This window comes from Lytechinus pictus, chromosome 6, assembly GCF_037042905.1.
Source record: "Lytechinus pictus isolate F3 Inbred chromosome 6, Lp3.0, whole genome shotgun sequence".
NCBI lineage: Eukaryota > Metazoa > Echinodermata > Echinoidea > Temnopleuroida > Toxopneustidae > Lytechinus > Lytechinus pictus.
Window position 1 is genome coordinate 15,693,548 of NC_087250.1, and position 23,717 is coordinate 15,717,264.

The 23,717-nt window shown below is 36.2% G+C and overlaps 1 protein-coding gene across 1 annotated transcript in view; it reads right to left on the minus strand.

Annotated features, from left to right (window-relative positions):
• Nucleotides 1–23,717, minus strand: part of LOC129263243 (uncharacterized) — a 92,798-nt gene that overhangs the window by 37,149 nt on the left and 31,932 nt on the right. The window contains exons 15-27 of the mRNA XM_064100428.1: nucleotides 22,549–22,712; nucleotides 20,506–20,720; nucleotides 19,126–19,260; nucleotides 16,231–16,424; nucleotides 15,214–15,367; nucleotides 14,648–14,811; nucleotides 12,439–12,501; nucleotides 10,870–10,972; nucleotides 6,782–6,961; nucleotides 6,017–6,150; nucleotides 5,073–5,213; nucleotides 1,876–1,950; nucleotides 391–549 (exon numbers count right to left, since the gene is read on the minus strand). Of these exons, the coding sequence (XP_063956498.1) occupies nucleotides 391–549; nucleotides 1,876–1,950; nucleotides 5,073–5,213; nucleotides 6,017–6,150; nucleotides 6,782–6,961; nucleotides 10,870–10,972; nucleotides 12,439–12,501; nucleotides 14,648–14,811; nucleotides 15,214–15,367; nucleotides 16,231–16,424; nucleotides 19,126–19,260; nucleotides 20,506–20,720; nucleotides 22,549–22,712 (1,881 nt within the window). The remainder of the gene's footprint in view (nucleotides 1–390; nucleotides 550–1,875; nucleotides 1,951–5,072; nucleotides 5,214–6,016; nucleotides 6,151–6,781; nucleotides 6,962–10,869; nucleotides 10,973–12,438; nucleotides 12,502–14,647; nucleotides 14,812–15,213; nucleotides 15,368–16,230; nucleotides 16,425–19,125; nucleotides 19,261–20,505; nucleotides 20,721–22,548; nucleotides 22,713–23,717) is intronic.

Sequence of the window (23,717 nt, forward strand, 5' to 3'; positions counted from 1 at the left end):
CTGTCCGAACTTAATGCGATATTTTCACATCCACACATTTCTTATGCATCCATCATCTAAAAGACTATGAAAAGAATGAGAATCCATACCTGGACTAACAATTTTGTTCTTATTTCTTTATTATATTCAAAGATGTGTGTGAGTAAAAAGCACTATTTCACACCCTTTTTTACTTTTTTTGCTGAAATGTGTATTTTTCCCTCTAAAAATTACTTTTTGTTTCAAAGTTGAAAACAATGTGGTGGGGTTAAGGGTTATGCAATGGGTCATCAATACATGACACCACCACAATGTCTGACTCATTCATTATTGGCCTGGGGGTGGTGGCTCAACTTGCCCCGATACTCAACTTACCCCGCCTTCCCCTACCGATGTAGATTTATAACTTACCTCACAGTAATAATGATTCGGCCGTAAATAGTGACAGATGGCATGCTCGTTACACTCATGAGTTCCCAAGGCACAGTGGTCTATTTCTAGCATGCACCTAACTTCGTTGTTGCCAACTTGAAGGTAACCAGGTAAACATTCACCACACTGGAAACTCCCCTATTTCGGAATGGAAAATGGGTAACAAAGATTAGTGAAGGAATTTGAAATATATAATATACATATATATAATTATATACATCAAGGATTACTGTTATAAGATGTTTAAAACACATAGAATACATAATGGGATAATTCCTGATAATAAAAAAAGCCAAGAGATTAGTTTTCTATTACAATAATGAGTTGCAGATAAACAAAATATGATTGTTCTACCTACCCAATAATTATGCAATATATCATAATGGAACAACATGCACACTTACTACTATCACTTCTTATTCTTCTTTTCATACTACTATTACTACTAATGCTACTACAATTTTACTACAACTAGTACTATTAATACTCCCACTTCTTCTTTTTCTCCCTTTTCTTCTTCTTTTTGTACTACTGAATACATAATTCTACTACTGCTACTATTGCTATTTGTAGTATTAAAACTACTTAGTATAAATGTATGTTATGTACATGTATGTGCCGCAGTTGAAACCCCCATTCTCACCCTGAAATTCCATTCCAGAGTATCACCAATTTAGAATGCCGTACAAATTCCTATTTTTCCCCGTTCCAGAGACCCTTTTGGATTGCTTCGTCTAGCTCCAAAACCTATTCTGAATTTGTAAAACTGATCCAGATCACATTATTGACATCTCAACAACTAGTGAGTGACTTGTCAAGACCATCTTTTATTTTTGTGGGTAGAATCGTGTAAAAATTGACGTCCAATTTGTGGTTTCATTTTCCATCATGAACTACTCAGCCGGTTGGAGTGACAAGCTCGATCAGCGCGGAGCCTTATCCAGGCTGCCGAAGCAAGGTGCTACCATGCTATGATATATTGAGTTTGGGAGATCAGAACCCTATTTTTTATGTGGTCAGTTCCAGAGTTTTGCATTTTTAGTAATCTTTGATTCTAGAGCTGTTCCGGAGACCCCCATTTTCGGACGAAGATTTAGTTCCAGAGCTCCCTACTTTCGACTTTGTTGCACATAAGTATCATATTATTTGAGTAGCCTCCGGGACTATTTCTTTTACAACAACAGCAATAACTACTACTACTACTACTACAACTGCATGCTGATATACTACTTCAAACAAAGCTGATATGAATTCTACATGCCAGTAGCAACGATCAATTACAGCTGGGAATTAAGAACACACACAGATGACTTTAAAAGTCACTGACATAAGTGAAAAAGATAAAAGTTATTAGAAGTCAATCCATAATAACAACAATAAAACAAGTCCTTAGGAAGTGCATAAAGACGTTATAACCATATTTATATGCACTTTATAAGAAATTTGTATTATGCATCCATTTACCTCAGTATTGTTACAGTATGCATTTGCATCACATCCGCCATTATCGGTGAGGCATTCATTAATATCTGTGCATACCTGGGAAGAATGTATGACACAAAGTATGTTAAAGGAGAATGAAACCCAAAATGTAATACCACATAATATCATTGATAAGTAAATGATAATCAAAATGAAACCACTTATACCCAAATCCGATTTCCCAGAGTGGAGTACCACCTCTTCAAAGTTAGGCTTCTTCACGATCGAAGTCTCTGAATGGAGATTGCCATTGTTGCGAGGTTCGTTCAAAATTGTGACGTCAGCGACGAACAACTGCTCTCAGTACTAACTTCCATGTGCAGCTATACACAGGCTGAAACCAACCCCGAGTTTGCATAATATAGATACTTTTTTACAAGAAATAAATAAAATATACACCTAAAACACTTAAAAATATTATCAAAAAGGTATTTAAATTATTTTTTTTTTTAAACACAAATTGATGAGTTTTGATGAAAATGTTTACACATTTATTTACGATATCCAAATTGGTAAATTTGACAAAGCTGAATTTGTACGTACAGACAATACAGCCGTCCCCGGCCGCCAACTCACACGTATAGCGAGTAACCCAGCACCATGAACCGCGTTTAGCAGTAGATTTTTAACTAGTGGGTCGCGCGTGCTGAGATCTTACTTCTGGTGTCCACAACACACGACTTCTATGGCTTGATTTTTCTGTGCGCTGCAGCAATGAACCCTTGAGTGCTGGCCCCTGAACCGAGTGATCGTGTTATGTTGGAAGTTTGGTTGTCTATCCCGTTTGAATATCGCTAAATTGTTAATTGTGCTATATTTCAATATATCTAACGTTGTTTATTATTTGTTACCGTCAATTTTAAGTTAAACAAAACTTATCGGACGTTTGTATTGAAATAGAACTTAAAAAGCCCGAGAGCCTACGACTTCGAGCCCCAATACTCGGCCGAAGAAATAGGTAAAATTCTCGCTACAAACAACATCATTCCTCATTAATTTGGAGGAATTGTTGTATTTCTCCACCTTTAGTGCAGCCACACATTTTTTTTTAGAGATTTCTGGCCACTTCTGCAGAACAGGAATTTGGTAAAAGCTGCATTTTGTGCCCCTTTCAGACCAATTTCGGCAGCCAGATCCACTTTGGCCCATGTATCTTACGCTAGCAATCACAGGCGAGCGCCAAGGTCGGACACCGAGTTGTACGTCGCTGACGTCACAACCCCCCACGGAGATATAGGGAGTATAAGCAAAATGGCAATCTCCACGGGTCTTTCAAATATCAAAATATTGATAACTTTGACTTGACATATCATGGGAAATAGGAAAACATTTTAATTTTATTTTAATCAGTGAAATGTAATCAGTTTATGACCAGATAATAAATCTATCCTTTCATTTTCCTTTAATTAATATAATTTGGTTATTATCAGTAGGCTTTATAAATAAAGTATCCCCCATTCACAAAACATGTAAATTAAAAATGATTAATGGGACAATGCAAGGAACTGGCAAAAATAATGGTATCTGATATATTTATATCCATAGTTCGGACTGACAAGGTATATATATTTATATATTCCTAATAAAATGTTCAGCACTGCAATGGAAAGAGCTAGAAAACCGCTGTGACTCGAACAACACACCGACGTTAAATTTATTATAATCTGGGCGGAAATTCTTGATATCATCACCCACTGATGTGACGACGGATGTAATCCACCCGGGTACTATAAAAATGTCCCCCTAACCCATTATCCCAATACATATTCCTGACTATGGATGGTTTTGAGTGATTTTAATGTATAAAGTGCCATATTTCCCACCAACTGAATGTAAAAAAAACTATGATCATCTGATAGAAGAAGTTGTTAACATTCATTTCAGGGGGGCGGAAATTCTATCTGAATCAGAGCTTGTCCTTGATACACATTTGTTTGTAAAAAAAGGGTATGATGCAAGGCAATTCTGCGTGTTATAAGGGTGCGCGCGTGCAGCGAGGACCTTCTGTCCGCTAGTTTTCCATATGAACTATATGGAAATCCATCAATGTCGTACTTTTTTTTACAGGAAATTTGCACAATATATCTTGTGAACAAAGAGAAGCACACTGAATTTTTAAGAAAAATGAATCTATGAATATACATAACTAGAAAATATCTTAAATAAACATGCTTTTAAATGCTGATGTTGCTGGCTTTCCATAGTTGTGGTTGATCGGATCAATTGCATCACTTTGTAAGACGAGGCCCATATCATCGCAACATCTGCTGCGGTCATTTCAAGCCCTGCTTATCTGCTCGTGATTGCTCCCTTCAGTATCTATCTATATCTTCTTAGATATAGATAGATATAGATAGATATAAAAACCAAGAATTTTTTCACCCTTTTATTACAATTTAATCAACCCAATAATTGTCTTTTCTTAATATTTCCCAAATTGCAGAAAATTTCAATGAACTCATATAATGCCTTTCATGTTATTTAAATACTCTGGTATAAATTACTATGTAAGATATACTATACTAAATAGGTTCATTATTGCGGAATGAAATAATCGCTAGAGGGTATTCATTTGTCTCGCAATCTACTCTACTCTGTGATCACGAATTTCCTAGAAAGCTAGTGAACACTTTTTGCGAGAGTGATCACGAATTTCCTTGTTGACCATAGTAGATTGCAAGACAAATGAATACCCTCTAGCGATTAAGATATACTATGTTTATTGTCATGTTCCAAATGCAGATTGCAATGTTCATGTTAAAGTTATATAATTTGTTTTCTTTATCATTTTGCACGGCATGTAAACAAGAAAAGTTTCCAATTATGGACAATAAATAAAAACTCATACTTACATGCAATTTACAGTTTTATTATTGAAACTGACTTTGTATTACTACATAGCAATTGATTGCCTTTATAATCAGATGCATTAGAAAGGCTCATGTTGAATTTTATATGTTTCTTCTTTAACTCTTTCCACACGTACTTCGCACCAATGCACAATCGTTGCCAAGCGAACTTCGCATTTCACGTTTAAAGAAACAATGCATCGTTTCTCTCGCTGAAAATAATTCAGTACAGAGGGGTTCATGGCCCAGCGCACAAAGATTAAATGATATTTTGGATCTATTCTGGACGGGTAAATTGACTTTCAAATATTGTCTTCCTTGCACCCTCACCTGTCTGTTGTCTCGGGTTTGATTCAAGCCGTATCCATGGATGATATCTCCATGGTAACCAGCTGGGCATCTATCACAGACGTATCCCGGCTCTAGATTGGTGCATCCATCGGAGCTAAAGCAGGGGTCCGACTCAGTACACTAAAGACGGAGGATTTAATTTTGAAATAAACTTAATGTTTTTCCCTTCCAGTATGTACATGCATGTAGTTGTGATTGTAATCATTTCTTTATTTCAAAGAAAAGCAGTATACAAATGAACAAAGTGAAACAATGAAAGATTAACAAGCAAAACCAGGTCCATGAACCCATACTGGTTCAAGACATAAGAGATTGATTGCAAACAAAAAGCAATCATACAATAAAACTGAATAGGTGATTTAACATAAAAAAATATTCAGAAGAAAAGTTCAAAACTTAGACTAAAACCGTTCTTTTTTATTAATATAGAAACATTTTAAACTTTGTCTTCCAAGCATTTCTGGAGCCCTTAAAGATAAGAAGAATATTTGTGCAATATATAAACAAATACAATGGTAAATGAGTTTGTGATGTGTGATAAAAAATTTGCAATATTGTGCTATCTATGTGTAATTTTAATTGTATATTTATTGTTAATCTTAATGATTTCAATTCTATCTTAATATTGGCATTGTGTAAACATGTACAGTTCAGTCTGTGACTGCCAATCATGTTTTTTGCAATAAACCTGAATTGAATTGTATATTTGAGTTGTATGTGTGGGTGTGTGTCATCAATTCAGATCACACACATACTGAAGTACACATAAGGAAGGCTCACAAAGCATACAAGGGATCATGGCGACTTTCACCCACGGATCCGTTTTGGGGATAGAATTTCAGGTGAATTGGAGAGTTGATGGTTTATACAAGTGTGTGTATGGGGAGGGAAGAAGAAGTTATGACAATATCAGAGCACAATACCTCATTGATATCCACGCAGTTCACGCCGTCACCACGGTAACCGAGCGGGCAATCCAGGCAGCGATACTGACCACCTCCAGTGTTCACGCACTTCACTCCCTTAAAGCAGGGCCCGGGAGGAAGCATGCAGGGACCTTTAAAAAACAATAGATCAATGATTCATTAAAGCAAAGCAGGGCCGGAATTGGAGGAAGCATGCAGGGACCGTTAAAAGACAACAGATCAATGATCCATTAAAGCAAGACAAGTACTTCACTCCCTTTTCAAAAGCAAGGCCGGGACTCTATTAAAGCAAGGCCTAGGGGAAGCCCACAGTGACTTTTAAAAGACAATAGATCGATCATGAATTAAAGCAAGGGAGGGCCAGACTTAAAAGGCAGGGACTCCCTTAATGCAAGGCCTGAAAGGAAACATGCAGGGACATTTAATAAAAGACAATAGATCAATAATTTGGAGAACATTCCCATTATCTATTCTTGGTCAAAACATACAAAATGTTTGGAGATGAACATAGTCGCGAGGTTCCGTGGCCAAGTGGTCTAAGGTGCCCAACTACACCATGAAAGACCGGGCTTTGATAACCGGCACGGCCTCTGACTAATGTACATTTATCTACATTGCTCTTTTTATCTTCCATCAAATAAATGAAAATCCTTCATGCATTATTGATACCATGTCCACATGTAAAAAAAAAAAAGCAAACATGTCAGTTTAACTGAGTACCGGTTAATCTGACAAAGAGAACATTCCCATTACCAAACTTACATTCGCTTGCAGATGAACATAATGAGCACGGGAGGCAGTCAGCATCTGAATACTGGTTAAACTGGCAAGGGGAACACTCCCATTTGCCAAGGGAACTTGTGAAGCCACTTGGACAGCACTCACATGACGATTGCTTTGGAAGTGGTTGGTACGACCCATCCTCACACGGGAGACACTCATCTACAAAGTGCATTGAAAACAAATGTAATCGAATTGCTGAGGGGTAATATTCAAAGATAACTAATAAAAATTAATAACTCTTATTTACCCAGCTGTAAGCTGTTCTTCCAGTGGGCCCTCATTACGAGACAGGCACGTTTGATTTTTTCAGAGTTTTTACTTTCAAACTCGGGATTGAAACATTGAGATGGAATCAAATGCACCCGCTTAGTCCTCTCCGCAAACCACAGAATGCCCTCGAGCAATAGGGAGCTCTGATAACCGCAGATAAGCAGTGACTGAATCGCTATACTGAAGTCCCCCGACGTGGTGAATGAAAGTCTCCATGCCAAAAATTGTATTAAAAATGTAAATGGTAAAGTTGCCAACGAACATTCATATCCCGAAATAAACTTGGAAGCCTGAAAAATGGACCAGAAAAAGTTGGGATATTGAAATGAAATAATGAACAATCTAATGATCGACTCGCATCTCGGGGGATTCGCCGAAAATATATTGTTTACACTGTACGTCGCCCATTACCCGAGCTGGGCTGCGGCTAGAAATTTGACCTCAGGAGCAGATTAATTCTGACTGGCTTGAATTTCTGGACATTTATGATTTATTTTCATGCTATTTTATTCATCTTCATTTTGTCAAAAAGATTTCTTAAATTGATAGTTACCCCAGACATTACTTTGAATGGCTGAAAAGGACCGAGTAAAAGCCAAGATAATTTATTCAGTCTCCTTTTCTCATGTCTGTACAACAAACGCATATTGACTTATTGGGTTCCGAGTTTCGCCTCAAAACTCGGATCTCAATGTTTCACGGAGTTGCATACTTCTATAGGCATCTTTCACTAGTCTAATTCCTAGACCACTGTTACTGCATCGTAAATGTTTGGTTTGACTTTATGGTTTTATTTTGACGGATGAAGAGGGAGTTAGGAGAGAGAGAGATAAAAGGTATGTATGTATGTGTGTGTGAGAGAGGGAGAGATAGAGAAAGATGGCAAAGAGATTGAGGGAGAGAGCGAGCGAGAGAGATGAACCATTCATGCCTTCAAAATGTGTACAAGACTACCTATCATATTATCTGTGTTGCGCTGATGCGGTTTCTGTTCATGGCCTCACGGGCCTATTAACATTGGGAAAGCAAGAGATATTCATTCGAGCCAACCCATTGCTATTTTTTTAATTTTGATATGGCTGATTGACAAAGTGTATGCATATGATTGTCCATCTAACACTGATTCTATTTTTGGTAAATACTGAACTTGCTTTTCCCAAATTGGGAAGAAATATCACCAATTTTGGACTATATTTTGACTGGCGGAAGGATTAGGGCTATTTTGCTGTTTGAGGTGATGAATCTGCTCCCCCCGACGGTGTCTTCAAACACGCCAATTTATTTTTAAAATGAGCCTGTCGAGGGACCCTTTTCTGGTCAGATATGGATTGCCAGATATATATCCTATCCACTGGTAGTAAACATTCGACCCCCGAATTTCATCCTTATTTTTTATGAATTTTTTAAAGTGCCAATTTAACACACGAGTCTATGGGGAATGAATTAAGCCTGTGAGACCTCATAGGAAGATAAGTGCCCTGAGGGACTTGTTTATTTTCTTTGATAGGGCTGGAATTCTCCTTTGTTCCCATCTCAATGTTTCAATTTTCAAACGTAAGGATTTCCTCATGCTCCATAAAATAATATGTTATTATAACCCTTCTCCATTCTCATCTGTTGAGTGCATGACAAGAAAGCAGAAGGTAAGTCTTTGGTATAACTCAGCCGGGGATCAGACCCACGACATCCCGTTCATGAGGTTGGCGCTCTATTACTGAGCCCCCATGTCCAACTGAATATTGAGTTTTTAATTTGCCAGCTTAGGTGCCTTGTCATAAGTTGGAATCACATTTACATGAAGAATCAATGCGGAATGCAAGAGAGCTTCTATCAATAAATGATCCGACACGTAGTGCCTTTATATCAGAATTCCCGCTAAAAAAAGATGGCACAGACTTTTGATAAGGTACCTAATGACATGGCAACTTCTCAGCTTTTCAGTGATACCCTACTTCTTACCCGTACACCATTGATGATTCAAATAATTGATGTTTAAGACGTTGGGTACGAATTCCACTTTTTCCAAGTATCGGAAGGCCGAGATGAAACTTTCAATGGCAACTTTTTTAGGGGAATGATATCTTTGTCAATGGACATGATCAATAGGAATAGACCTTTTGTAAGATATGCTATTATGTGCAATGCTTAAAGAGAAATTCCAGTAGTTGCAGTAAACACTGATTTCATGAGAAAGTCTGTAAAACCAGGCTTAATTGTCAGTATATCATCGAGGATCTAGATCTGGTACAGTTACATAAACTGAACTTTGTGAAATCTTGAAATCTACGCTGAAAAATGTTCAGACTGAACTTCCCCAACACAGATAAGCGCACGTGGGACAGTGTATAATTATTGCTTTTGGGCCCGACGCTCTACCCGAATCCTGTGCTTATTTGCTGATTTCTCAGCAATTACACAATTTCTTCCAGAATCCTTTGGCACATGTGTTTTATTTATACAAACAGACACTTTGGTGGTCATTTCATTGGATTCTGTAAGAACTCATTTTGATATCGTTACCAAAACTAGCATTTACCTTTAAAAGGTTACAGTTCCTCTTTGATTGATCACTTTCCTTTCACTTCACTTATGATAATATATAAATTTATAGAGTGCAGAAACTATTCCATAAAGTGTATATTCTACTGCGCTTTATGGGACTCCTAAAATGCTTGTTATTGATTAAATAGATGTGTTTTATGCTTTGGTTTAAAGTTGTTTACGGATGGCGCTTTCCTAACTTCCGGGGGTAAGCTATTCCAATGCTTGGGGGCTACACAAGTGAATGTTTGATCTCCTAGTGTTACTTTTGTTTTGAAGGATGGAATCTGTAAAAGCAGAGGATCCGTTGAACTGCGCAAATTGCGACCATGATTACTGCTTTTCTGTAATGTAGCCAGAAGCTTGACCAAGAAGTGCTTTGTATAAAGAGAGGAATCTGTAAATCTTGTCTTCCACAGTGATTTATTCAGTCATGCATGGTGTGAGTAGTGTAAGGTATCAATGAAAAGATGAGTTATTCCCTCAAATGATGGTATAAATGTACATGTACTGTACTTAAATTGTAGTATTCAATGATTATTTCATATTAACCATTAAAATTCAGAATACGAGTACCTTTATTTTGATAAAGCGATTAACAAGCTCACTGAACTATGTCCTCATTGTCTGAGTCAAAGACAAGAGCAATACATCAATTTTAGCCTTAAATCAGGTGTTCCCTGAATGGGAAGGAAGTTTCAAAAAAGTTCCACTAAATATATTGTGAATGAAGAATTTATACTTTCACGATAATGAGCAAAATATATTTTGGGGTGCAGTATATTTGGACCCATCGAAGGGGAGAGTTGTTCGAGAGTGACATCATGAAGTAAGCAAGATTTGGGTTATATTTGGACCCATTGAAGGGGAGAGTTGTTCAAGAGTGACATCATGAAGTAAGCAAGATTTGGGTTATATTTGGACCCATCGAAGGGGAGAGTTGTTCAAGAGTGACATCATGAAGTAAGCAAGATTTGGGTTATATTTGGACCCATCAAAGGGGAGAGTTGTTCAAGAGTGACATCATGATGTAAGCAAGTTTTGGGTTATATTTGGACCCATCGAAGGGGAGGGTTGTTCAAGAGTGACATCATGAAGTAAGCAAGATTTGGGTTATATTTGGACCCATCGAAGGGGAGAGTTGTTCAAGAGTGACATCATGAAGTAAGCAAGATTTGGGTTATATTTGGACCCATCAAAGGGGAGAGTTGTTCGAGAGTGACATCATGATAAGTAAGCAAGTTTTGGATACCCACCTTGTCCATATCCTATCGAGTAGAAACCTGGTCTGCACTCTGTCCTTACTCCATCAAAACATGCTGTACCAGCTTCACATTGGATGCATTCATCAATACAGAACTGAAAATGATAATATAATAATTTTGATATAACGGATATTACGATCACTTCTCTATGCTTTGCCACAGAATTGGATGCACTCACCAATACAGTACTGAAAATCATACTAATAAAAAAAAAAAAGTTATTGTATTATGATTATAACGTCTCTATGGGCTCTCAAAGGGCTTGGATACCATAACCCTAGCTTTGGCTTGGCGTCCATAATTAATACAGCGCACATGCATTTCAAGAAATCAATTCCTACCAGTTACCCATTTACCTCACCTAGGTCGAATGCAGCGAAATCTGGATGCCTTTCTTGCTAAAGAAAACTCATGGCTGGGATTTGAATCCACAACCGTTTGTTTTGAAGTCTAAAGACCACTGGGCTACAAATTCCCACAATGCTCCACAGTACTGAAAATATTGAGGACAAATATTCAAAGAAACAAACCAAGAAATAACATATGTTCGTATTGTTGATAATTGTATAATTTTGCTATTTGTAAGCTTTGCTTTCTCCAGGATCACCGTTCAATACCATCAGTGTATTAAAACTGTGTTGTCAAATGTTTTGTATTGTTTTTGTATTTGATGGTTTAACAAATGAATCAAATTGAATTGAATTGAAAATAAAGATAATGTAGTGGTATGACTTCAGGTGCTTTGCATAACTATTTCTTTCTTTCAGGTGTTATGTGTAAGAGCTATGCTTGCACCAGGTGGACTCATACATACATGTACAATAGCGTACTTAACCATGACAACAGGCATCAATTTGGCACACTGCAAACTAACATAGTATGCAATGAACCCCTTCTGTAGTTCTAAAACTCTATCTCTAATCTATCTGCATGCTGGAACCAATCTCTAAGCAATCTGTAATAATCTGACTTGGGTTCAGAAGTGAACTCCTTTTATATTGGTCTGGTCAAGACTCTTTGTAGCCGAACGGGTGTTGGTCAACCTTGGATGCTTGACCAAAACATTCTGTACGTCATAATTTTACTCTGAATTGGGGGAATGGACCTTTTTAATAGTTAAGAGGGAGGAATGTAGTGAATAAGAAACCCATAAAATGTGTGTGCTTCAGAAGTTTAGCTGGAAGAAGAATGAGTAATACTTTCTAAAGAAAGTTGGAGACGGTAAACATATATCAATCAATATTAAGTATTGATTATGTATTGATATATTATTGAATATGTGAGATATATCTCATCATCACATAACAATAAAGTATAAATACCACCAATAATATAATTGCAAAAGACTATAAGAAAAAAACTTCCCCTATGAACACCCATTTGTGTAGTTGTAACATCTTGTTTTTTACAGTCCCTTTCACACATTCAGTTCCATGAAAAAAATAGGCAGTTATTTTCATTAACCGTTATTATAAGCTATTGAAATCCTTGAATCTGATTTTAGCATAAAGGAAAATAGTCAAGGAAAATTACAGACTATATGTTCATGAACGATCTTACCGTGTCATTGCATACTGCGTATGTATATGGTGGACATATATATGCATATCCATCGTGGCAAATCTGGAATAAAAATGAAGATACAGGTAGCAATCAAAATATACATACATGTATTATAATTTATAGCAACAGCATCAATTATGATGATGATTTAAATACCACTGTTGTATTCTAACTTCTACTACTGGAGATATTTGTAGGTTAAGAACAGATAAAGATGGTAATTTAGTCAATGAAATCAAGTAATGAAACAACAAAAATATATGTCAAGGTTCACATATACATTGCAATTTTGGTGTTTATTTGTTTTAATATAAAGGCAAAAAATAATTATTATTTCAAATTTTGATATTTGTGAAAAAAGTCTGCTTTTTTAAGTGCAGATATTCTGCTAAAATCTGAATTAGCTGATATTGTCTTGCCGTGTTTTCATATACTTGCAAATATCATTATTGGTCCTTATATTCAAAAGAAGTTTAAATTGTTTCATGGTATTAAGAAACCCATGCATTATGCAGATTTGTTTTATTATTGTGCTTTATTCCAGCATGAATTTAGTATGTAACACTTACCATGTAACAACTACAATTGCACTGGCTTCCCATTAAATTTTTTATACAATTCAAAATTCTACTCCTAACATTCAAATCTCTTCATGGACATGCTCCAAAATATCTCTCTAAATTAAACCAGGCACACACTCCCAGTAGGTCCCTTCATTCTGCAAATCAGCATTTCTTAACAGTCAAAAAAGCAAAAACTAAACTTTTTGGTGATAGGTCCTTTTCAAGCTCTGCCCCACGTCTTTGGAATACTATTCCAGCTTCCCTCTGTTTCGATCCAATTTAAAGACGTACCTCATGAAGAATGCATATTCAACATGTAGCCCCATTTACAGTGTACAGTGTCCTTGATATTTTTCAATTTTTAGTTACATGTATTTCACTTTTGTTTGTATATTTTGTATGTTCTATATTGTAAAGCGCTTTGATATGGATTTCATGAAAAGCGCTATATAAGACTAAATTATTATTATTATCATCATCATATGCTAAAAGCACACATTTATAATTGGGCTTTACTAATTTTTAGTGTACTCAATGAAATAGGCATAATTAAAGGGATGCTCCAGGCTGAAGATATTCATATTTCAATTAATGGAGTAAAATTCACAGAGCAAAATGCTGAAAATTTGATCAAAATCAGATAACAAATAACAAAGTTATTGAATTAAAAAAATTTCATTATACCAGTGAAACAGTTCTAGACATGTCTTCATGAATATTCATTAGGTGGGGTGATGTCATATCTCTTCTTGTTCTTTTGTATTTTTATTATATGAAATTGGGTTTATTCAAAAATTTTCTACCAAGAACTATAACAATTTGATTGACAACTGATTAAGTGTATTCGATTTAGTGCTGCAACTAAATTTCATCATAATGGAGACACATACACATGCATGAAAAAACGAAACAATTATGATTTCATATAATAACATAAGAAAAAGGAATGTGGGGGATGTGACATCATCATCATGACGTGCATATAATAAAATATTGCTAAACTTAAAAATTCAATAACTTTGTCATTTGTTACCCGATTTTGATGACATTTTCAGCAGTTTGCTATTTATTTGGAAGAGCCGTGGTGTAGTGGTTCTGACTCTCGCCTTGTAAACAGAGGGTCGTGTGTTCGAATCCCACCTAGGTCTAGCGTCCTTTAGCAAGGCGTTAATCCACACTTTGCCACTCTCGATCCAGGTGCTAAATGGGTACCCGGTAGGATGCGAAAGATATTGCATGTTTGAATTTGCCAGCGCCATAATGAGGCTGCGATGAATGCAAGGAATGCTCCCCAGGGAGTGGAAATTGTGCACTTTTCATGCAGGATTGAAATGAATCCCATGACCGGGGTAAATAATATGCTGTAAAGCGCTTTGAGCCATTCTGGGAAAAGCACTATATAAAAATTGGCTATTATTATTATTATTATTTAGATATGAATATTCTCAGCCTGGAGCATCCCTTTAGGTACATGTATACAACATCTGCAGAATCCATGGATTTGTATCAATTTACAATTGAAAACTGTTATGAGAATACAAGCCATAATGTCCTTGTGACTGTGTCATATCACTAAATGACATGAAATCAAATAAATTCAATAAGTGAACAACGAACGGCGCTTTTAGACGCGCTTGTCTCACATGTCCTTCTGGGCAATGGCTGCAGTGCGTTGCGTGTCCATAGGAGTGTTCCACCGGTGAGCGATCGCAATCATCGCGTGGCGGGTCACATCGGCCACACGTTGAACGTGATCCGTCACCCGGGCAGTAGTACGTGGTCTCGCATCGCATACAACCAAGCAGATCTGTGCATAGAAACAGCGTGAAGAGTAAACAAGTTTGAGGCCAAAAAAGTCGTGAGCTAGTATATCTTGACCTTTTTAGTACAAGAATCTAGTTTGCATACTGTTTTATTATTGTTTTAAGATTATGTCATATTTTCCCTTTTTCCTGTTCCTATTTTTTTTCTTAGTCTTGAAACATTTTTTTGAGGAGCATGGCCCCCAGCCGCCCCCACCCCTCTCTGTATGCCAGTGCATAGAAACATGATGGTATTATTCATTTTTTATTACCTGCAATTGAATAGGAAGGATAATATATAGAGTTACATGAACAACCAAGACCTCTCTTTAGGAAAGTCATTTTCCTTGGAATATTATGGAGGTCATCCCCCCCCCCTCACCTGTGAAGCACCGCCTAAGACTTACGTTTAAACTTCATGTACGGCCTGCACCCTAGCAGCTCGAAGCGCAAACCAATACGGCTGTGCCACGATATAGGATAAATCCGCAAATATATGGCGTATACTTCATCAAAGTAGTTTGTCACTGTGCTGGTCTGGTCGTAGTTTCCAATGAATACCTGTTAATGAATGAAACAATTGATAAAGATAAAAAATAAAGTCAGCCCCTTACCTGTATGTTGATGTATTTAAGGGCTGCAAACTGAATGATCTGGTGCACACTTTTGAAAAAAAAGAAAAACTTGTGGAAAAATTAGAAATAAAAACTTATCAAAACTACATGTAGAGCTTGACCTAGTCATATCGATATACATTACATGTATAGTAGGCCCCAGGTTCGATTCCTGGCAGAGACATTTAAAGAGCCTCTATGTAACTTTGATTTAATAATAATGTGACTTGTGAAGCACCAAATCCACTCTGTAGAGTGCTCAAGGAGCATAAAAAGCCAAGAGTTAAATGAAAGAGTTTTCAGAAGATTTTTAAAAGTCTCGACAGAGGTGCATTTTTATATGTCATAAAGATGTCTTTAAAAAAAAAAATCAGACTGCATGAGATAAACATCTTGATTTTTGATAACAGACCAGGGCCCCATCTTACAAAAAGTTAAATTGATCCGATCAACCACAACTATGGAAAGCCAACAACATCAACATCTAAACATGCATGTTTGTTCAAAATATTTCCTACATATGTTGTATATTCATACATTCATTGTTTTCATGAAAATTCAGTATGCTCCTCCTGGTTTACAAACTAAAGGACATTGTACAATTTTCCTGTGGAAAAAAAATTACAACACTGATGGATTTCCATATATTTGAGGTTGATCAGATCAATTGTAACTCTTTGTAAAAATGGGACCCTAATGCATATCCAGTTAATGAATATAATAGCATAAATTGTAGTTTGTAAAAATAAATCATATCTAAATATAGATTTTTTTGCGGGGATGAATCGTTTGTTTCTTTGCTGTACCTACCCTGGTCTTATTGTTTGCGTCCAAGATATCCATCCATGAGAATGTATTGTTAGAGACAGCCAATGTGAAGTTTACAACCCATGCCAGTATATCACTGGAACCCTGCGTTTTGATTCCCGCTAACACAGTGGTTTCATTCATAGATACTTGCATCCATTCACCCGGACGCGATGGGAAGTTACCTGGCACCCAACCTGTTGACAGAGTTGATTAGATGATGTTTGAATGTCTGCATGGTGACATAGACAATTGAAGAGTTTAGTTGCAAAAGGGGTTACGTCCACTTGGTACCATTCCGAGAAAAACCATGTTTTTTATTCTCACTTGTTGCAATATTCTTATGAGAAACTAAATTGTCATACTGTACTACCTTATCATGTAAACATAAAATTGGGTATAAAAGAAATCTACCTGTCTTCAATTTTTTTCAATATATTTAAAAAAAAATTGTCATTGTGGACCTAACCCCTTTTGCAAGCAAACTGAAATGAATCCAATCTCTTTTGATTAAAAAAGTGATTTTTCTTTGCCACTTTCATTCATGCTTTCATATGAATTTCAAATTGTCTTTGGTATCATCAGAGTGACTAAAAATTTAGAGGTTTAGAGACAGAAAACAATAAAATTTATGAAAAATGGACCTAACCCCTTTTGACAAATGAGGTCTTCAGAAGAGTTTGGTTGCAAAAGGGGTTAGGTCCACCCCAAGAAAATCATTTTTTTCTCTCCCATATTGCAATATTCTTATGTGAAACTGAATTTTCATGATACCCTACCATGAGAACATGAAATTGGGTATAAAAGAAATCTACCTGTCTGCATATTTTTTAAGAAATTATTTTCCAAAAAAATTCTGTGTGGACCTAACCCCTTTTGCAACTAAACTGAAATGGACCTAACCCCTTTTTAAAAAAAAGGTGATTTTTCTTTGCCATTTTAGTTCACTTTTTAATAGGAATTTCAACTTTTCTTTGGTATCATCTTATAGAGCTATTAAAAATCTACACATTGAGACATAAAATCAAATTTGATGAAAAATGGACCTAACCCCTTTTGCAAGTGAGCTCTTCAATTGTGGAAGAGGTTCATGGTACCCCACATGGAAAGTCCTAGGAAGGACTAACAAATGTTGATAGATGTGATCAGATTCAGATATTTTTATTGTCCATTATGCAATCAGGTACAAATGGAAATTCAATTTGTTCACTCAAAATAATTTAGAATGTCGTATGATACACACAAAGATTACACGATACATATCATTCTCGTCCAGAAAGCACCCTTTTTCTTTTGTTATTTTAGAAGCTTGCTTTTCAATTTTTAACAGTTTATGTGTATCCTCTTTCCTACTTACATATAATTATCCAAACAGTTGAACTAAAGAGAAGTGCACTTTCCACCATTGCCTTATAATAGACCTGCAGTATCATCTCTTGAACATGAGCGGACCTTTATAGCTTTCAAAGGAAGAACATTCTACTTTGGGCTTTGTAAGTCTGCACGGTGATATAGACAATTGTGGAAGAGGTTTACGGTACACCACATGGAAAGTCCTAGGAAGGACTACAAAATGTTGACAGATGTGGAAGTAATAACAATAAGAGCTACATCTATATAGTGTTCAATACTTTCTGTTTCTATAAAGTGCTTTACAATGTAATTATTATCACACCGTCATCGGTTCCTTGTATACACAATGTTGGCGTTTTTACCACTCCCTGGGGAGCATTCCAACGAAAATACCAAGACTAAATTGCTGGACATATACTACATTGGCTTTCACATCCTACCGGGTACCCATTTAACACCTGGGTGGAGAGTGGCAAAGGGTGGATTCATGCCCATCCAAAGGATGCTAAGCCAGGGTGGGATTCGAACAGACGACCCTCGGATGAAAAGGCGAGTCTGAAACACTACCTCAGTACTACACAGTGAAATGGATAGGCAAGAAAGGGAATTTTCAAAAGTAGAGTATCTTTCGGGATTGAGTGCAATCCTTGAAAAGGACTGAGTTGAGAAGCTGGAGTAGTTGGAGAGCTTGAATTGGATGAGAGAAAAATGCTGGTAATGGACCAGTTTGTAGTTACATCATGGACAATTTTGGTCAAATGACCTTTCATTTCTTTCATTATGATAGGCAGATTTCAAAGCGAGATATAACATATGCATGCCTTACATAGCAGGATGAAGAAATTGATTTATACCAGGTGACCAGAACAGCAAACCAATGAACACTTTATGAAGGTATTTGTTGCATTTCTACTTTGAATGTATAATTATAGCATGTTGTACAATGTACTTGGCAAACTGTGAAATACCAGTCGTTTGTGGACGCATTTTCGTTCTTTGTGGATGCAAATGAAAAAATAATTGAAAAGAATATATGAGTAATCAAGACAACAATGTTGGTGCTTACATCAGTACCAATGACCTTTCTCTGATAATAATAATAATAATACACAGTTCTTGTATAGCGCATATTACAATTATAAATGTCTCTATGCGCTTGCAAAGGACTAGGATATTATGATCATGCACAGAATATTCTGATCATGCACAGAATGGATATACAAACTAACTTATTGAACTTGTAGAGCAGGACAAAAAACAAAAAAACTCAAGTAGACGTGAGCATGTTAACTGACCGTCTCCAACTTTTCAAATCTTTCTGTTTTTTTAAGTTTTCTGACCTCCACTTTCTCGTCGATCCATTTCAATTCTATCTCCGTACCTTTAACTTGTTAATAACTTTCTCATTTTAAATCCGATTTTGATGAAATCTTCGGTGCTATTCTTGTATGATTTTTCTCTATTGATTCAAATCAACATTTCCTGTGGTCGAATTGACCTTGCAATAAAAACAAAAGTGGTTGGCTTAGTCTGAACTGCCCGAACCTGAACCAAATAGCCGCGTAGGTAGTCTATTGAGTCTTGCGCCGTCCACACTGTGACCTTCCAGGCCATCATCAGAGGCATCGAGATGAAACTCACTGATGAGTCTCGATTCCATTCCAAGAGGAGATAGACAAACTGAGGAAAGAGAGAGAGAAAGAGAGATATTTCAATTGTAAAGTATCTAAGCACTTACAGATTTATCATTATCCCGGTCATTACATGTATATTCAGTCAGTCATTCCTGTATGCAACATATCCTCCAATTGAGATCACGTATGTTTATATAAATCCCTCTCAAATGGTTTATTCATTTATTTTTATTCATTTCCAGGAAAAAAAGCATGACAACAATATAAACATTCTAAAAGAAATTTAAAATTGAACACCAGCCAATGGCTGGGGATCACCTAAAAGAATTGAAAATTCTGTCGAGAGGTTCTCCACATTGGCTGGTGCCTACATGGAATAACACAAAATAGCAATGAATGTAAACATGTAATTACAATACTTCTATATAAATCAACCTTCATCGTAATATGAAGAGATCGAAACAAAAACACAAGGTTATCGGATTAATACTTTAAGAATGAATGCAGATTGGGTTAAATCAGGAATTAGTCATTTATCAAATTAGAAACAAAGATGCTAGGTCAATTGGTTGAATTTTGAGAGTCTGAAATGAAATAAATGGTTGTGAACTCAGGTGTTGTCTGAGAAAAACCTTTAATGTCAAGAGTATTTATCGCAATTAAAGTATCCTTGGCCTTAAGGAAGATTGGTACAGTTTGTAGATATTTGTCAAAGCCATCCACTAAAGGCCTCATTCATGCACCTTGGAATACCAGAAAAGGATATTCAAAGCTGCAGGAAATTCAAAACTCTGCAGGCTGTCTCGTTTCCCTCACTAAAAAAACATGAGCATATTGCATCAACATTGCCCATCAAATTTTGCATACAGTTAAAAAATCTTCCCATAACATTCAAAATCTTTGTGGTCATGCTCCAAAATATCTTTCTGAATTAATCCAGGCACACATTCCCATTGGGTCTCTTCGTTTTGCAAATCAACATTTTTCAACTGTCAAAAAATAACTGCTCTTACTACTCAGGAAAGCTCATGGAATGTCTGCACTTCATATATCAATCTTATAATTGAGATAATTACAATTGACTTATCGTTGATTTCATTGTTTTTTTTAATTTCTTGACTCATTATGTTGTATATATTAGTATGTAAGGGGAATCACTGTTTTGCAAGTCATAAGCTTTTATTGTCATTCCCCAGCCACATCTTAATGTATATTACCGCTTTGTATTCTATGAAATTAATAAATGAATTCAATCGAAGAAAAAAAAATTTACTACAATTTTTATTCTCACCATATTTGTAGAAGTAATATTTCGGGACAGCCACCCCGATCTCTCCTGTGTCCACGCCGGTTGTGAGCCGAAGAGGGGTCCGCTCTTCATCAGCGTCAAATACACATGACTCACTCACTATTAGAGTAACGTTTTTTACCATACCTCTTCGGGGAAAACCGCCATCAACAGCCGCTAGGCGGACAGTCACATTACTCAGTAGCTCATCACGTTGGCTTGAAAAGATAAATAAAACAAATAAGGCACCATGTCAAGTCAGAGCTGCGTCTTTCCAAAGCGGCCTAATTAAGAATTCTCACACCTAACGATAGACAAAACAACAGGGAACGCAGGAAAGCTGCGGTGAAAAGACGCATAGTGGCCTTAAAGCCAGATTCCTGCAAAAAAATATGACACAGACTTTTTTACATGATACCTATGATGAACTGAAAAAAACAGACACAGAAAGAAACTTAGTTAACAAGTATTCAACAGGAATTTCATACATACCGGTAATGGCCCAATTAACACTCAAAGAAGCTAAAATAAGTCTTATGAGAATAAAAAAATACATATGTATATATATATATATATATATATATATATGCATATATACATATATATATGCATATATACATGTATATAAAAGAGACAAAGAGGTAATGCATTGCAGTTCCAAGTAAGTTTTTTTCAAAGTATTCTCCAAAATTTTTTACGCAAACCTCACGTTTTTGTCAGAGATACAAAGCTGACTGTGAGCTTTGTATCCCTGACGAAAACATGAGGTTTGCGTCGAAAATTTGGAGAATACTTGGAAAATACTATGATGGAACTGCAATGCATTACTTCTTTGTTTCCTCATCTGTGTCCAACACGCGGAATGTAATATCGTTACATATGAGCAGCTTGGTTTTTCGCGTATTGGCAATAATTAGACATTAGAAACAAGACAGGAATGATAATATTCACAAGTAATTCATGTTTGCATTGCCAACATGTTCTTTAAAAGAGAATCCAAATATTCACTAGGCATCTACCTTCTTTGGGGATGAACCGTGAAATGAGAGCAGTTTTAAAGACAATTTTATTGTTGTTTTCAATATAGCATGTACAATCTCAGCTTGACTAAGGTGACTGCTATAACGTGTGCAAAATACTGTAATGAAGGGAGCACGCTTTGAATAATAGGTTAGAAATTACATATATAGTTATACATGTATATGCACATATATACACAAGAGCAGACAGTGTCAAGTATTCCTTTCCAAGTTATAATAATAATTATGATAATAATAACATGCAACATCTATAACTTTTGAAGGTTTCCATGGCAAAGAAGAATAGTGTAGTAGGTTTCACGGTACACCATGTAGCTTTCTTGGGCAAGTGTTGGTCCTGAAAAGGACCACCCAATCTCGACGTTTCGACAAGTGTGCTCTTGTCGTCTTCAAAAAAAACTTTTAGAAACTTTGCTCACTCTCCTGATGATGACGAGAACACACTTGTCAAAACGTCGAGATTGGGTGGTCCTTTTCAGGACCAACACTTGCCCAAGAAAGATACATAGTGTACCTTGAAACCTACGACACTATGCAACATTTAAATACAATAGCACTTCATACAATGTTTCTTAGCACTGCATTCTATTACCTTGGCTAAGCACAGCTATCCTGATTGGACGCTCGAGCATTCAAGGAATTCGTTCCTACCGGGGTACCCATTTACTACACTTGGGTGGAGAGTGGCAAATGTAGGTGAACTTCTTGCTGAAGGAAAACACGCCATGACTGGGATTAGAACCCACGTCCCTTTGATTGAAAGATGAGAGTTGTAACCACTAGACCACAACAACCCTTAAACTTGGAACAGCTTTATGAAACACCAACCACCAGGCTCTTTGTAAAGATACAAGAGACCTTACAAACGACTGGGGATTCTTCCTTGTGGTAAATGATACACACAGATTTTCGTTGGTGTTGATCTCGTTCCCAGGGATCACTACTAACTTACGAACAGCTTTAGGAAACACCCACCGGGTGTGAGAACACCTTCAGAGCAACTTACACAGAATGGGCTACTTCTGAATAATATGATATCATGGCGTTATGTCCTTGATCATTGTCGTAAGCATAAACAGTTTCGATGTATTGTTGGAATACTGGGACTGGATAAAAGGTGTGGTTTCCAGGGAACACTGGGCATTGGTCATTAGCATCGTCCACATAAACCTACAAAAGGACATGAAAGCATAATAAGTACAATTATATAAAGCTATTAAACTGGGCAGCGGTCATTATTATCATCCATATAGACTTATGGTAGGACATGAAAATATAATTATTATAAAGTAACTTATTATCTGGGTATTTGTCATTTTTATCATCCGCATAAACCTATGATAGGGCATGAAAGCATAACAAGTACCATTATAAACTTATTAAATTGGGATTGCTCATTATTATCGCCCACACAGACCTATGATAAGACATGAAAATATAATTATTATAAAGTAACTTATTATCTGGGTATTTGTCATTTTTATCATCCGCATAAACCTATGACAGGGCATGAAAGCATAACAAGTACCATTATAAACTTATTAAATTGGGATTGCTCATTATTATCGCCCACACAGACCTATGATAAGACATGAAAATATAATTATTATAAAGTAACTTATTATCTGGGTATTTGTCATTTTTATCATCCGCATAAACCTATGACAGGGCATGAAAGCATAACAAGTACCATTATAAACTTATTAAATTGGGATTGCTCATTATTATCGCCCACACAGACCTATGATAAGACATGAAAATATAATTATTATAAAGTAACTTATTATCTGGGTATTTGTCATTTTTATCATCCGCATAAACCTATGATAGGGCATGAAAACATAACAAGTACCATTATAAACTTATTAAATTGGGATTGCTCATTATTATCGCCCACACAGACCTATGATAAGACATGAAAATATAATTATTATAAAGTAACTTATTATCTGGGTATTTGTCATTTTTATCATCCGCATAAACCTATGATAGGGCATGAAAGCATAACAAGTACCATTATAAACTTATTAAATTGGGATTGCTCATTATTATCGCCCACACAGACCTATGATAAGACATGAAAATATAATTATTATAAAGTAACTTATTATCTGGGTATTTGTCATTTTTATCATCCGCATAAACCTATGACAGGGCATGAAAGCATAACAAGTA